At 35.7% G+C, this 17919-nt stretch overlaps 1 protein-coding gene across 1 annotated transcript in view; it reads left to right on the top strand.

Annotated features, from left to right (window-relative positions):
• LOC113092327 (synaptotagmin-14-like) overlaps positions 1-16519 on the top strand; it is a 34509-nt gene extending 17990 nt beyond the window's left edge. Inside the window, exons 3-9 of the mRNA XM_026257905.1 lie at positions 2681-2833; positions 6953-7177; positions 10545-10816; positions 11645-12094; positions 12462-12651; positions 13165-13221; positions 15388-16519. Coding sequence (XP_026113690.1) covers positions 2681-2833; positions 6953-7177; positions 10545-10816; positions 11645-12094; positions 12462-12651; positions 13165-13221; positions 15388-15701 — 1661 coding nt within the window. The 3' untranslated portion in view covers positions 15702-16519. The remainder of the gene's footprint in view (positions 1-2680; positions 2834-6952; positions 7178-10544; positions 10817-11644; positions 12095-12461; positions 12652-13164; positions 13222-15387) is intronic.
• Positions 16520-17919: the final 1400 nt, after the last annotated feature.

Below are 17919 nucleotides of genomic sequence, written 5' to 3'. Positions count from 1 at the left end.
CTCATGCATCTAGCAGGAACTTAATACACAAAATATTCATATTGATTCAAGCATTTAACATTTCTGAATTAATTAAATGTCAGTAATGAAGACTGCACGAGGAAGGTCCGCGTACAGTAAAGTGGATAGTGTACAACACCCCATAAGTTATATTCAGGTCTATAGTGCCACCTGTTGGCGCAGTTTTGTAACTTCTTAGAGAAAATTAAGTCGTTATAACGAGAAAACGAACTTCGTTATGTCGAGAAAACAAACTTCGTTATGTCGAGAAAACTAACTTCGTTATGTCGAGAAAATGAACTTCGTTATGTCGAGATAACGAGAAAATTAAGTCGTTATAACGAGAAAACAACAAGAAAAAATATTATAATGCATGGCCGCTTAGAACTTCCGTAGCAAACTGCTTTACCTTAAGATTTCCTCCTTTTGTGGTCCACAGTTTTGGAATGACATTTTCATTTTTGGGTTAACTGTTCCTTTAGAACTGTGTAGGTTTGGAAAGCCTTTTGTAAATGTTCTTTCTCAGAGCACTGAACCATACTGAACATTGTATCCTGTCACCTCGTTTCTAAAAAGTGTGTGGAGACTGACAGGAGGAACTCTCGGTACAGTGGATTATTATTTTGTCCTGTTATTGATGTCTGTGACTCAAGCCTTTCTGACTAAATTGGCACCTGATTGCAAGACTCTCAGAAGGACTTTTGACTAATGGATTTTTTTCCTTTTGCAAGATGGTTATATGTACCTCACAGTGATCTAAGTATATTTCAAATAGAACATTAAAGAACACAAACCAGAAATAATAATATAAATGACCGAACAGAAAGAAGAAACATAAGGGGGAAGAGGAGGCAAGTGGGTTATCAGAGAAATGTTTTCATTGCATTGATCAGGAAACACACAGGCTGTAAATCAATTAACATGAATAAAAATAGCAGATGGAGGAGAGCCGTTTTATAAGAATCACCTCAAACACTCATGAAGTCTCTTAAACTGTTTGAGTAGCAGTTACTTTATATTTTAGGATGTTTATCAGCCTTGTAGTTGTAGTTGTTTATTTGTTGCAAATCTGTAAGTCATGCACCAGTGCTATATAATAATTTATCCTATTATTATTGCTCTCTTATGCTATTGATGTGTTAACTGCAGTGGGTAATTGTTTAGAAGCAGTAGGGATGTTAGTGTCTTTGTTGTAAGGAAGCAGTGTGGCAAACATGGATGAAAATTAGATTTCAGATTTCCATCAGCCCACTACATTACCGTCTCTGACACACAAATTTGTTGTATGCATTACTTGGCTAAACAAACAACAGAGACCAGATTCACTGTACGGTACTTAACATGCATTTGGCAATTGTTTGTCCTGTGACATCCTCCTGCATGCCAAAAAAAAGAAGGAGCTAGCTAAATTACGCAATCAACTGGCTAAACAGGATCGGTGAGAGTAGGAACTCTGTTGCCCTGGTTAAGTTTTTCTGGTATGTAACAAAGATCATTCCATGGAACATTCTCTGGAATGGAACTTTATGGATTCTGTCCATTCTGGCATATTGACTCATACTGGCATAATCACTTTTGGCCTCATCTCACCCTGATTAGCCTTTGGAGACATTTAAAATTTAAATCTTATTATTAATAAATCTGTAGTATAATTTATTGGTTTTAATTTATCATTTATTTCTGCCAGTAACACATTTATAGCTCACGCTAACTAGTAAATTAATTTTTTTTGTTTTTTTTTTAGTTTTTTTTTTTTTTTTTTGCCAGCCACCCTAGAGATAAAATAGATTTTAGTTTCAATTCCAAGCAAAAAAAAGTGTTTTAAAATGGAAGCATTTTTCTTTTTAATATTTAACTCTGTTCTTGTCAGACCCTGTGGGAAAGAGAGGCTGATGGGACAGAATCACATTGCATAATTTGTGTGAATAATTCACAAGTACTCTTACTGAATGGATGTGTGTGTGTGTGTGTGTGTGTGTGTGTGTGTGTGTGTGTTTGCGTGTGTGTGTTTGCGTGCGTGTGTGTGTGTGTGTGTGTGTGTGTGTGTGTGTGTGTGTCTGCACAAAGTGTGTTTTGCACAGAGCTGTAATACAGTTCAGTGCAGAAATCATTGCTGGTAAGTTTATTTTTCTCTAAGTGGGAAACCAACTGTCTGGAACTGGGTCATTTCCCTCTGTCATCCTGAAATATGTTGCCACATATCAGATATTCTTATAGTTACATTTATTTAATCTCTGTGGTTTTTGATGAATGAAGAAAGGTGGTCAGGTCAAGCACCCACTGTGAATATTTCTTCTTGCTCTGTCTCTGCATGGCTGGTCTCTTTTTCTCAATAATGTCTAGACTAATGTATTTCCCTTTATTTTTAAGTGCTGCTGAAACTGATCTGTGATTGATTCACGGATCCTAAATCAATCAGAAATCTTCTTCAAAAGTCAAAGTACTGAACTATATTAATATGTTCTCATTGTCACAGAAAACATGGATTTCTAATTTGAATCTTCAGATCTGGAAAATTCAAGGAAAATAATAAAATAACAGCAGCCAAATTTGGTTTGAATCAGATATTAAGTTAAAATCAGAAAGGTCATGAGAAATTCTTCTACTTGTCTCATTCCATATCATTTTCAATGTACCTTATTGGAGTAATAAATAAATCTCTCTGTCTTTCTCTCCACAGTGTCTCCTGAGGCTCTGGGGTTCCTGTCTGGCATTTGTGTGTTCATCTTTCTTGTGATTGTACTCTTTCTTTACCTCAATAACAAACTATCCCTTGAGAGTGCCAACCAACTGTCCAGCCTTGACCAGTACAGAAAGAGCACAGAGCCAGCAGGTTTGTGGCTGTTTTTCTCCAATTGTGTTTTCATTTTTGGGTTAGCTATCCTTTTAAGTCATGTTTATAATATTAAACATATATATATATATATATATATATATATATATATATATATATATATATATATATATACACACACACACACTACTCTTCAAACATTTAGGGAAAGTAAAACGTTTTTTAAAATGTATTAATGTTTTTATTTAATTTGATCAAAAGTGACAGGAAAGACATGTTAAATATTTCTATTTAAAATAAATGCTGTTTTGTTGTTGTTGTTGTTGTTGTTTGTTTATTTGTTTTACTTTCAGCATAAGAGACTTATTTCCAAAACATCAAAAAAATCTTACCACACCCAAACATTTGGACTGTAGTGTTTATTGAATTTGACCTGCTACGACTGTGTGAATTTGAGGGGACCTGATAATTTGTTTTTAGCCAGTTTCAGTGTTTTGTATACAGACATTTTCAACGTGATCTAGGAGTGTACAAAATACTTTTTGGGGTTACTGTAAAGGAATGTTAAGGAAGTTTTTGTTTTGTAACTGTGGATATTATTAGTTCTAAAGGGAATATATAGATTTATTTATTTTTTTCCTGGTGAATTGGTTGAGGTTTAGTATTGATGATGAAGAGAAACGGAAATGCCGGATGTACAGTATGGATTACCTCCCCATCTGTAAACGTTTCATTGCCCTGGATTGAGCAACAGTGTTTTGAATTCTTCAAGCTGGAATTCTTAGCACAGCAGTGGCCATTCATAAAAAGACAAAATGATGTATTTCTTTAATTTAGATTAAAATAACTTTATAACATTCTGTGATTACTGAGACCAAATCATAATGTTTTTGAAGCTGAGAGGTCCAGTAATACATGAGTCCAAATTCCCAAACTCTGCATGACAATCTCCAGAGAGGTAATAATCTGCTAAGCTCCAGATCAGAGTCTGTGAGAATTGAGAGATTAATGAGTACCACCTAGGTGTTGGAGAGGTTTATTAGAGAATTCTGGGATAGGCCGCACACTCCTTCCTGTTTGTCTGTCAGGTATGTTGATGTGCTGAGCTGATCGGCTTGTGATCTTTAGTGCCAGACATTGATTGGAGAGGGCAGATGCCACTGGCCAGTTTTTAGATCAATAGTTTGTGTGATGAATGTGTGTCTGAAAATGAACTAAGGGATCATGTAACATCCCTGAGAGAAAATCTGGGCAGAAATCCAAACACACTTACACTCCAGGTCAAATTTCTATATTGTCAGCATATATGCACACATGCTCATACAATAAAGCTGGCTTGAATCAACTCAATGAGCCATGCACATTTGTACACACAACTACTTTTTGTTTAAACCATGAAGCACTCCTACCTCACACCTATACACTCTTACTGTTGACAGGGGCACTTAATGCCCACATGCACACACACATCCTACAGACAGGTTCTGGATCCAGGCATCACTGAGCTGCCCACACACAGCACTTTACATAACTCTGCCCACCATCAGAATCAGTGGCATAATCAGAGTGACATTTACTGGAAAAGGACGTTTGGACTTATTTGACTCTGCAAATCTATGACAAAGCACACAAAAAAGTGGTTTTTCACTAAGTTGTGATGTAAAATTTGAATATTTGTTTTGTTAGGGTTTCATGAACAAAAGAGAGCAACAATGCTGAATGTGAATTTTAACTGTAATGAACATTACTGTTTGTATTCCTGATACTTTCAGAAGTTTGGAATGTGTATGATTGTTTAATGTTTGTCAAATAAGTCTCTAATGCACACCAAGGCTGCATTTATTTGATCCAAAATACAATAAAATCAGTAATATTGTGAAATATTAAGATTTAAAATAACTGTTTAATAATTAATAAAAGTCATTTAGTAAAATATCGTTACCTGTGATCCTTCACAAATCATTCTGTTCTGATTACTTGCTGCTCAAGAATCATTTCTTCTTATTATCAGTTTTGAAAACAGTTGTAATGCTTAATATTTTTGTGGTTACCCCGATCAGGATTCTTGAATGAATAGAAAGCTCAAAAGAACAGAAAGTTTTGAGAAATAAAAGGAAGTTACTGTTACTTTTGATAGTTTTAATACACACTGTTACAGTATTAATATCTTTCTTTCTTTTTTTCTGCCTAAACCTTTGAATCATATACTATATTTAGTAATTACCTTGTAGTACTTTGTACTTTAACAAAAATTATATATTTAGTTAAATAATTTCTTATTTATATTTTATTTTCAGAAAAGTAGCTCCACCATAGTTAAACTACATTAAATAAGGAATAGCTTGTGTCTTGACAAAAGTAGTATATTATACCCAGCATTGGTACAATGATTCTGGATCCTGAGTCTGAATCAGTTGAGAACCATGAGGAGAATGTGTGTTATATGTTGCTGTATAATCAGAACACAGGACACAGTATAAGTAAATATATACTAGTAAATGTTGACTATTAATTGTGTTAAGTGTCAGTGTTCACTGGCTGTGGCAGTGTGTAATATCATCTGTAGTCATTTAGTGTCTTGATGTGCTGCATGTCTATGGCCAGTTGAGGGTAATGTCAGACTGGCAGTTTTTTATGTCTCTGCTCTGAGGTCCTGACTCCCTGCCAGAAAGGAGTTCCCTTGTGGGGTTCACTTTGGAAAAAAATATGAATAGAAATCCTTTGCTTTTTGTCTCAGGGGAACATCTCCTTATGTTCGCTGCCAGATTGATCAGACTCTAGTAGAGTAAATTTGCTGGACGAAAACTCTGAACCTGGTGTCAATGTTTCCCTGAACCATCTGCTGCATAAATTACAGCTGCATAAACTACAATCATTATACATAATTACAGTTATACAACATAATATACGCACATCTGATTGTGCTCAAAGGCAATTTGGCTCATTTCTGGTTCAGTCTGTGTGTGGTTTGTGGCTGATTTTGTAAAAGCATAAATTACTGTCGTGACAATGTGAGATTTGACCTCTCTGCCTCGCCTGTGTAGCAGTTGTTTGAGTCGGAGCATGCTGGGATATCTCACCTCCTAGGATCCTTTGTGTACTGTAATTGAGTTGCTTTATGAATATGGAAATTGTGTTATTTAAAGATAATTTGTTTACTTTATGTTTTTCTTCAAGGTGCTCAGATCATTTTTGTTTAAAATGTTTTTGCCATTTGAAGTAGTTTATAGCTGTAGATTTTGAGTAGTCTACATGATCCAATGTCCAGACATTCTTTATAGCTTGTTTATTGAGGATTTTGAAATTGACATTCCATCGATTATAAACTTGATACTGGCCTGGGAAGTTGGACATTTTGGAACAATCATAAATTGACCAATCAAACCTGCCATCCATGGCAGCATTGCATTTTTTAAGGGCTTCCAGCAAAGTCTCCCCTCTGTGCCCACCGTTTTGGTATCGGTGTCAGAAGAGGTTGATGACCTGGCTTATGCATTGCCACTGAGTGATGTCACATTCAAAGTTCAGGCTGAGAGCTGAAGAGGATTCGTAGGAAAGAGGCAGAAGAGAATGAGGCTGCAGCATGGCAGGCCCAGGAAAGATATCCTTTTCTGGGTAGAACTGAAATCCAGACCCCAAAAAAAAATACAATATTGGTTTTCTTTCAGCATAAATTATTAATGCATCTTGCCTCTCTTGCCCTCTCAAACTGAATTTCTACAGATGCTGATTAGTAATTTTTGTTAAAAAAATAAAATTAAAAACACTGTATTACCTGCGTGCTACCATCCTTATTATGTGACAATGTTTGTAATTGTTGAACTGTATCGCCCTCTAGTGTTTGTGCTGAAGATTTAGGAATTTAAATAAGATATTATATATAGATTCTTATTGCACTTTTTCCTGATTTTCGTCTTTATTACAAAAGTATATTTATCAAGTCATATTATTATTTTATTGCACATTTTCTCTTCATTTCCTCTTCTTTTGTTGCCTTTATTTGGTGACCAATGTCGGAATGTTTAAATAAGTTTTGAGAAAAGGTGAACTCTTCAAATTATTGAGGTCTCAAATTATTTATTCTTGAGCTCAAAGTACAAATGCATATTCATTTTGTTCTTAATTGGTCCCCGTTTCTTTCCTCGTTTTCTGTTTCAGATAAGAGTTGTGTGAATGCACACTATCACTGCTCATCGTCAGATAGTGATGATGAGGTGATTGTCCAGTACCAGGAGGCCGTGTCTCGATCGCAGGGTCTCCAGGGTGGTTTAGCGGGGACTAACTCACACCACCAGAAGGGCTATGGCTGGGACACACGGCAGAAATACTGTCCACTAGCAGCTGAATACGATGGTTACAGCAGCGAGGCCTCAGCAGAGGATGGTAAATTTACACCTCACTCAAAAAACTGCTTTCTCACAGCTCATGTGACATGATTGGGATGGGGGTTGGGTTACATTTGTAGTGATCAAAATTAGCTTCAAATATATCATGGTCGAATAGCAAACCAAAATGGTTGCTGAATTTTTATACACTACCATTGAAATGCTTAGGATCTTGATTTTATTTCTATACTTTTCTTGATTATTATCAATATTGAAAACGATGTTTTCCATTACACTAGATGGCGCTGGTCAACTACAAATCTCTTTTTGAGGGATGTTTGTTTTTCACTGGAATTTCTTTCTTCTTTTTTTTTAAGAACAGTCAGTAAAAGACAATGTAGAACAATCTGAATGAAACCTGTTTTCAATAAAAATAACTGTGGGTTGCTCTTTCTCTTGCAGAGAGCGAAGGGTTTAGATCATGAGATATCAAATGAATCAGGACAGTTTTGGAAGATTTTTTTTTTATTTTATTTTTTTAAACACACTTTTTTCTACTTTCTTATATACAAACACATTATCTTCCACAACACACTAGTTAAACACACAGAAAAATGAAAAAAGAGAGTAAGAGAGTTATTGGTTCTGTTCTGCTCCTTGCGAAAAGGGAGATTATCATGTTATTCTGTGTTTTATGGTCTCTGCTTTTATATCCAACAGATAAATGGCTGTAAAATGATCCTCTGTTATGGACAGGATTAGGGTTATTTTTTGGTACTTCCAATTGCCTATTTCAGTTTTCTGCTGTAAATTTCTGCTGGAATCCCTGCAGATACTCAGAGTAGAGTAGAGCGACCAGATGTCCCCATTTTCTGGGGAGGGTTGCGGTTTTTGGTGTCCTGTCCCAGGAAATGTGGGACGTTTTACTCAATTTTCAAAACAATGTTTACTTTCACCAGCAGCATTACTGATTACATACTAGTCACATGCTGTTACTAACTGAGGAGAGCAGAGCGTTATTATCGTCAATTATCAAAAGAGACAGTGTTACTGGTTTCGAGATAGTAACATACTATAGCTATAACACCCCCACTGGTAAAGTTCCATTTCCTAAAGCATAAACAAAATAATTTGGAAAAATTTTAAAAGTTGTGATTAGGCCACTCACTAAACTGAAAATGTTAAAATATTAAAGTATTTGTTAAATAAACATTTTATTTATCATATGTTGTCACATTTATTGTTTTATTTTTTATATGTTTTTGTTTTAGTCATAATTATAAATATATATAAAATACTATTTAGTAGTTACTATTTACTTTCCATGGTGTGCTTTCTGGTGAATTGCAGGCTGATTAATAAACTAAGATTAGTTTGATCCTCAAATATAATTTTAATTATTTTTTGTGTTTTTAACATACGGAAAACATACACAAGTATATTATCCCTGTTTTTTAATCAGCTAGTAGATCATCACAAGTGAGATTCAATGATATTTTGATCACTGAACTTGGAAATGTCCCCGGTTTTCATTTCTGAAATCTGGTCACCTTAGAGTAGAGTAAACACCTTGGAGAGATTACAGAGGGCTATGAAGAGAAAGAAGGAAAATGTGTCGAAGGGATGCGCTGTCAGAAAGAAAAAAGCAGGAAGCTGGTGCATATGTCTCTTTGATTTCCCCCTCTGTTTATGTGAACTACTGCACATAGAGACAGATAGAGCTGCATGCTTTTCTCATGAGCTGTTTTCCTGGAGGCAGAAGAGGCCGAAGCCTCAGGCCATCTCTATAATACATGAGAAGCTAACACACGTTTATATATAGCTTGAATGTTAACAAACATATAAAAACACAATCTTATCCTTTGCACACATACCGACATTCTTATACACTCAAACATAACAAATGAGCTGAGTGTTTGCTCTTAGATCCAAAGAGCCTTATAAAACCTTACTAAAACATTAGCTTTCCCATTCATAGCAAGCTGCTTGGGAAAATCAAGTTAACTGAGCTGTAAATTTCATGTTCCTTATTGCTCAGTGAAGTCCTTGTGATACTGAATATTATAGTTATAGTTAGGCATATATTCTGGCATTCAGATCAAATTGAAACATGAGAAATGTCTGAGACGAGATTTGATCAAAACATCATTGAGATACAGGGCACACATTTCTCTTGCTCTTGTTCATAGCCTGAGGTTGGAAATGCTAGTGTTTATGATCAAAGACCTCATTCAGCATTGAGACACAGAAGGCAAGCGGATGTGCTCCTCCATCATCTTAATTATAGTGATGTTTCTTTCCTCTATCCTCATTAAAAGTGAATTTTAGTTCTGAGTTTTTGTACTGTCATATCTTGATGCTTCTCTGTCTTAGGAATGTTGTGATCTAAAATGTAATATTTCTGATTCTGCTCTATTTCTAGGTCATTAGTAAATTTGTGACATTGTTCATGGGAACTCCAGATGTTATTGCTTCCACTGAAAAAAAAAAGAGTAAAAAATATAATTTTTTAGAACTAACATGTAGGAAGTGAGGCAGTTTAGAGAAAGTTGATAACTAATCCCTCACTTGAAAATTCACAGCATCAGCAATGTCTCTTCCCAATAGTCAGAACCAGTTATCCCAGCCACACTCCAACAGAAGTGTGTGTGTGTGTGTGAGGGAGAATGCACTGTATTTATGAGATCGCTAAATCTTCCTGTCCTGACCAACAGCATGTTGCTATGGCAACAGCCATCTGGTTCATTCTCTTTACAGAGCAGTTTAACTTGTCTGGTGAATGCAGGTAAATCAGGCCATGTTTTGCCATTCATCTCAATTTCAAAGTCTCACAGAGCCACAAGCAGTATCAGCATATCCTCTAATGTTCTTCATTTTCTGCTTCTGAAATGATGAAACACACCGATTTGTTTAATTTAATCATATGCATACACATGCAGCAATTTGTAGCTCTTGGAGGACAACTGAATGATTTATGAAGATGCATGTGTAAGGGATAGCTTTACTACATTGTGTGTAAAATCAGGTTTTGACCTTTCTTGAATCAAGCTGAGAGTTTCAAATAGTTTCTTGTTTTAGGCTTTCCTTAGACGGATTTGAATGCCATATAACAAGTTGTATAATAAATTACAAGCCTAATAGATATCTGGGTGGTCTCATAAAAACATAAAGGCTGCAGTTTCCGTCTCATGTGAGAATGAATGACATTGAGTTATTCAGATCACAATCCTGCTTCATTCTGCCGTTGTGCTTAAAGCTAAACTCAGAGTTGCTTCAAAGAAACTTTTACTCCAATTAATGCACTTTCTAAGTTATTTAAGATGACATTTGCCATTTACTGTCCCACATTTTTGCTTTTTCATATTGCTTGAGAACACCAGTCTAAATGACACTAAACGGACCTCTCTGACTTTCCTCCACATCAGTAAACTGTATCCAGCGGATGAGACGGACTCCACCATTGGATGAGCTGCAGCCTCCACCCTATCAGGATGAGGATGGGTCACCACGCATGTCATGCACACCCTCTGACCTGGGCGATGCCAAATGTGACCTATCCCATGGGAGTGAGAGCCCCAGACACAGCTACGGAAAATGTCCAAGTGAGGTCAGCGGAGCACAGGAAACAGCGAGTTTCCTTAACAAGGGCTATGAGGAAGATGTACCCAGTGACAGCACTGCTGTACTCAGCCCAGAGGTGTGTGTTTCACTAAAGAAATTTGTGTATGCAAAAATACCTTACTGCACAGATGAAAGTTCCACAACACCAGGGGTCTCTTGGACCTGTTTTGTTTGAGGCAGCTCCAGTGGCAGTCTAACTCACTTGGTGACCCTAGATGAGATTAGATATGACCAAAGAATATTCTAAAAACTGTTATTGCATGAATTAGATTTATAGTATCAATTGAGTCTAAATTGTTATATATTATAAATTATTATTTGTAAATATTATTAATATATGAAAATATTAAAAAACAATGACCAAATGTTCATTATAATTAACATATAGTTCATTTAGTACATACAAATTAATAAATATATATAAATAATTATATATAATTTTAGCAGATGCAGATGCTTTTATCCAAAGCGACTTACAAATAACAATATATATTATAGAAATATTTTTTCTTCTTTACCTTAAGATCACATGCATACAATCACAGATCCATGCACTAACGGCATCATAATTTAATATGCATGTGCTGTAGACATCTCCATAATAACTTAAATGTTTACAGCAATGTGATGCAGCAGTGAACGTAGTGAGTTACATCCTCGGTCTAACTTTGTTATATGAATGAAAGCAATAAAAAAAATAGTTGTAGCCATCAGTCATTGAAAATATTTAGATACATCATGGAATATGTGTTTTTAGGATTTAAAGCAGTCAAATAAGAGCCCATATAAATTTAAACTCCTGCACAGGTACCATATTCATCTACTTGACGTGCACTACCTCAAGCCTCAGATGAAAACGTACTCCCTCTAAATCTTCTATTTCTTCTATCAATCATCTCTGTAGAATCTGTCTGCACGTGGATCAGCGGCTCAGCTTCCCAAAGGTTATGACCCTGAGCCTCTTGCTCAATATGGAACTCTCGACGTCATCTTCGACTACGATTCATCTGACCAGCGTCTGTCTGTCACGATAACAGCTCTGACCGACATTCATTCTCTCAAACGGATGGGTAACATCTCCTGGCAGGTGCATCTGGTGCTGCTGCCCACCAAAAAACAGAGGGCGAAAACCATCATCCAGCGTGGCCCATGCCCTGTCTTCACAGAGACATTTCACTTCAGCCATATCGAGTCGGAGATGATCGGGAACCATGCTGTCCGGTTCCGCTTGTACAGTATCCGCAGGATGAAGAAGGAGAAAGCTCTCGGGGAGAAGGTGTTCTACCTCACCAAACTCAACCTGCAAGGCAAGATGTCAGTCCCCATCACACTGGACCCCTGCTGCAACATACCTGTGAGTGTGATCAGATGCTATGTCCAGAAGTTGGAGACTACTAGACTAAGCTCGAAAGAAAATTCAGCCAAGTACATATTCAGTTTTATAAATTGTAATAGAATTTCAAATTATTACTGTATTTTGATAAAAAGAGTGTGTGTGTGTGTGTGTGTGTATGTGTGTGTGTGTGTGTATATATATATATATATATATATATATATATATATATATATATATATATATATATATATATATATATATATATATATATATATATATATATATATATATACTGTATATATATATATATATATATATATATATATATATATATATATATATATATATATAATTCAAAGTTAATCAAAGATTATGTCTGTCCCAGGGCAGTGACTCTCAGGCAAGCATGTCAGACGTATCGTGCAGCGAGACAGCCTCGTCGTTCCCTTCTGCTGGTCAGGGGTCAGCACCAGAGATCCTGCTGGGGCTTGTGTACAATGCCACTACGGGACGTCTCTCTGTGGAGGTCATCAAAGGAAGCCACTTTAAAAACCTGGCAGCAAATAAACCTCCCAGTGAGTCCAAATGCTGTTTAACATGATTGCTTTAGATAGCCATTCCAGAGCACTTCACCATCAGATCAGTCTTGCATTGCTTATATAATCTTATATAAGATTTTCAGTAATGTCACCTTTTACCTTTGACCTTTCTCTCTCCATAATTTTCTGTCACCCTTCTTATAAACGCTGCCTTAAACAAACCTTCCCAAGCTTCTGTCACACTTCAGTCAAAGAGCGCAATATAAGAGCTCATAACTGCTCATAAATACCATCAAACAATATTCACCCTATAGTTTCTCTATATAGCGTTATGAAATGGTGATAAAGGCTGCATGTTTTTCTAATGCATTGGCCCTTAACCTGAAGTGATGCAGTGTGCTTTATGAACACGTTACATCTGATCCAATGTGTTGTCACTGAACCTTCTGACCTGCTCTTTTTCTCCTGCTGTTGTTGATATTCTCTCTCTATCTCCCTGATGTCTGCTGATCCCCTCTGCTCTTGCTGTCACTCCTCTCCCGTTGTCAGATGGTTTGTTCTGTTGTCTAAAGCACTTGATAGGTGGCCAGGTGTATATAATCCGAGGTGAGTTTTTTGTGGCTACCTTTATCAGCATCAGCCTGTTCATCCATCTTTCTGTTTTCACACGTCGTCTCTTCATCATCGATTCTAGTTTTTAGGCTGGCGAACACTTCTACATGGATGCTGAAGGTTTGACCTGTGGAAGATTTGAGTGCAAATGAATGTAAACCTCAATACAGAAGGAAGATTTATAAAACATGTGAAATATGTTATCCATTCGGTCTTCATCCATGGAGAAGGTTAAAACGCTGTTATTTTAGACATTATGTTGGATGGTATGATGTTATTTTCTGTCCCCATAGTGATTTTTGTATGTGTCCCATAACCATTTTTCTTTAATGTTTTATTTTTAAATACATTTACTCTATCATTTGCTTGGACCGTTTGAATGTTTCCTGTCATGTGAATGGTAGTTGCCAGAAAGATGGAGAAATCTTTGTAGACTTGTCGCCATGCGATTCTTCTGTATTTGGAGAGTGGAGAATTTGAGGACTTTTTTTTTTTTTTTTTTTTTTTTTTCACAAAACATATTTTTGGGGATCTCACTGCTAACTTAAAATATCAATTAAATATGTTTAAAACACTTTTTATTTTAATAATTTTTTCAATAATTATTAATTTTTTCGGTTATTATATGTATTTATTATTATTATTAATAATAATAATAATCAAATAATAATAAATTCATGGTAGTATTATTATTTTAATATTTAGTCATATTTAGGGAACAAAAGCTGCAAATTGTTGAGCAGGATTTTAGGTAATGTGATCTATTGAAGACTACTAGAAGTCGATTTCTGTGGCAGGAAGTGTTCAGATTCCTGAATAACTGTATCACAGATTCTAATCAACCCTCTTTAATGGTTAATTAAAACCTTTCACATTCAGCTTGAGGAGCTGGAGATGATTTCCTCAGTGTCAGGTATAAGTCTGTGTTCCCATCTCTGAAATCAGCGCTTCTATTAGAGGAGAGTGAAACATTTCCTTGAAAACACAGCAGGATGCCTCCACAGGAAGCCCGCTCTCTAGACTCGTGGAACAGAACCGTCGCCCTGAAACAAAGACACACAGAATACTAACTTCTGTTGTATTGTAGTGTATTCAGGCAGGGCAGCAGAAAGCACGCTCAGAGGAGTTCAACTGCACTCTGAATTAAACCCGGTGAAAGGCCTCAAGCTACCGCAGAGTCTGCTCTGAAAGCATGTGGAGTCACAGTTCAAAAGGCTCTGAAAGAAGAAGACAGAGGAGTGCTGCGGGACTCAATTATTAATCAGTGAGCATTGATTAGTGCCAAGCGTTAATGTAAAAAACTAACTGAATGGCCCATTTTCAGCCAATAAATTTCAGCCTGTATTAATGAATGGAATAATCAATTGCTTTTCAAATAAACTGAGAGACTGAAGCGTTGCCAGGCTGGAACTGTATTGTAGAAAACCTCCATGTGGCAGAGAAGCTGTACCACAATGTTATATCTTGACTCTTAATTTAACGTCCTCACTTCCGAACCTACAGTTTTTGTAATAATATTATCTTTTTGTATTTTATTCCCAGCTGAAAATGGTTGTAATTCTTTTATTTTTGTTACTTTCCTTTTTTTTTTTCTTTTTTTTTTTTTGATTTTCCATTTTTCAAATCCGAATTATTGTCTTGTTTTGCAGCAAAAAAATCTTAAAATAATAAATATTTATTTGATAAAACTATGTTTCTTCATCTTGTCACTGATACTGAGCTTTTTCTTGTTTTTAAGAATAAATCAAACAAAAAGCAGAAATGTACCCTAAAAAACTATTACCAAATTGGGTAAAAAATAAATGATATTATATTATACTATAATGTATTTTCTTTTTTAATATTAGACAACATTAAAATGTATATTTAAAAAAAAAAAAAAATATATATATATATATATATATATATATATATATATATATATATATATATATATATATATTTATATTATTATTATTTTATTTTTATTTTTTTAAGAAAATAAAATCAAAACAATGATTAGGAAAATCATTAAGGAATTGCTGAGGAAAGTCATTTCAAATTTTTCATGGTCAAATCAAATCAAACTGAGTCTTGACTGATTTGATGGTAAAAGTTTTAGGACTACTGGTCATAGTATGAAATGTTCTCTGTCTGACATCCTGTTTCATTCTGTTTCAGACACTTATGTAAAGCTGGCTCTACTAAACTCAATGGGTCAAGAGATGTCGAAGTGTAAGACGTCCATTTGCCGAGGCCAACCCAACCCCACCTACAAGGAGACCTTCGTGTTCCAAGTCGCTCTGTTCCAGCTCTCCGACGTCACACTCATCCTGTCGGTCTACAACAAGCGCAGCATGAAACGGAAGGAGATGATTGGCTGGATCTCTCTGGGGCTGAACAGCTCTGGGGAGGAGGAGCTGACACACTGGACACAGATGAAGGAATCGAAGGGACAACAGGTGTGTCGATGGCACAGTCTTTTGGAGTCCTAAAATGTCAACAAGTGATGGCATGATGTGTGTAATGGCGTGGGGGACAGAGAGCAGGTCATGCCCTCGAACGGCCCCAAGATGACAGAGCTGGCCCTCACTGCAGTGCATTATGAGAAACACAGATGTAATCTGCTCTCCTTCCCAATGCATTGTGGAAAATGTGTTAGATACAATGGTGAGAACAGGGTTAGAGATGCCACCCTGTTAATGGAGAAAACAACCGAGGCAGACTTTTATCTTTATTTAGATATTTATTTGTATCTTTTTTTGACTGGTGTTTCTGTTTTTGTTCTGCTTAAAATTAAAATGGGGTTGTGGTGTTTTAGGCACAGTAAAAGAGAAAGAACAAACAGATATTTGTGTGAGATCCAGACGTGAAAGATCCGCAGAGGTGAGAGAAGTTAAATATCTTGGCTCAGATTATAACTGGTGTCCTGAGATTGCATTACTCTGACCTACCAAAGTAGGACAGGGTAATTCAATTGAATTCAATTAAAGTTTATTTGTATAGCACTTTTTTAAATTACTGTCAAGTTCACTAGATGTCATCCTGGGGTATTTTAATAGGAACTCTGGCAGATGTATCTATATGAATAGCTGGGTTCCTCAACGTGTGTCTAGATCTTTTTCTAATATGTGATTTAGTTTATTCCACTTTGAAATGTAGTGCCAATTCAGGCTTCACCACATACAGCCTGTCATCCAGCATTATATGTCAGCTATTTTTTTTATTAGCAACCAGAAACACACCACAAAACAAATAGATAATTCATTCTCAATATAACATTAAGGATATAACTTTTGTTTTAACTATACTTTTCTAGAAACACCTTAATATAATTATTATATATTATACATAATAATATATCTATAACACTTTTAATATAATAATACCCTTATAATAAAAGTATGAATTATTATGTAAAAGTATACAAATTATTTGTTGGACATATGCAGTCATGATATGAATCATGAAAAAACTGTAAAACAGACTAATTTCCTTATTTTTGATTTATTATAGTTTAACTATACATTATAGAAGAAATACCTTCAAATAATTCTAATAAAGTAATATAATGTCAGTACAAACTTGGCGATAATTGAATTATACAATATTGACCACAACGTTTTCACAACTGTAAAGTCATAAAGAATGATAACAATAACAACTGCATTAATGTCCGGACCAACAGACGGTAATGTTTTGTATAGAGGAAATGACACAGCATTTAAAAACACCATTCCTGATGAAGAACAATGAGCACATGCATCATCAGCTCTTACTTTGACTTTAGAATCAAATCTGTGACTGTTCTGAATCATGAGACTATTGCGAAATTTTTGAATAGTTTCTAACATGGTGAAATGAAGGCTGCATTAAGTTAACAGTTTATAATATGGGTGTTTATTTGCCAGACTTTTACAACAGGCTGTTCCCTCTTTTATACTGAATTTGTGTGACCTTACAATCCTGAATGTTCACGTTTTGTACCTGAGACCTAACACGGTAATGAAACAGTAGAGATGCAGAATGGCAGTTTTCCGGCTGGATGTCCTGTAGTGGACCAGTGATGAAACTGTGAGGATGCTCAGAGTATGTGATGGCAAGGAAGCTTCTCAGCATTTTGCTCTGTCTTTACAAGTGTCCAGATCTCTGTGCGGTCAACCTGTGAACCTGTCTTAAACTAGTTTCTTTTCTTGAGCAATGGTCAACCTCACTCAGTGATTGTTACGTACTGTAAATGGCAAATAGATTTTGCTGATCTATTTTTGTATCTATAAATCTGAGAAAATGGACTCACTTTCTTAGTAAATGTATGAAGCTCTGTGAGCAGTATGGAGTTGTAGACTTTGTTCTACTTTCACAGTTCAGTTGATTTTTTTTTTTTTATTGGTGAATGTGCCACTCATTCTGTGTGCGGTTTCAAAATATGACAAGATAAATGTTCAAAAACAAACAAAAAAGAGCTTCACCGTCTCGTCCCTGTTACAGTTTTGCAGGTCGATAGAAAAAAAGTATGAGTGTGAGAGATAAGGGGAGAGTAAGTTACATACAGTTATGTGTATTCTTAGCTCTGCTGATGTCATCATTTCAGGTGATGATGTATGAAAAAGAGAGAGAAGAAGAAAGAAAAAAGTGTGGCGAGCAGCTGGACTCTGAGCTGGTATGTTTGTACTAGAATTAAGCACATGTTTAGGGCACATAATTACAGTCATG

Source organism: Carassius auratus, unplaced genomic scaffold (assembly GCF_003368295.1).
Source record: "Carassius auratus strain Wakin unplaced genomic scaffold, ASM336829v1 scaf_tig00214568, whole genome shotgun sequence".
Lineage (NCBI taxonomy): Eukaryota > Metazoa > Chordata > Actinopteri > Cypriniformes > Cyprinidae > Carassius > Carassius auratus.
Note: the sequence above shows the minus strand (reverse complement) of the source record. Positions and strands in the feature narration are given on the sequence as shown.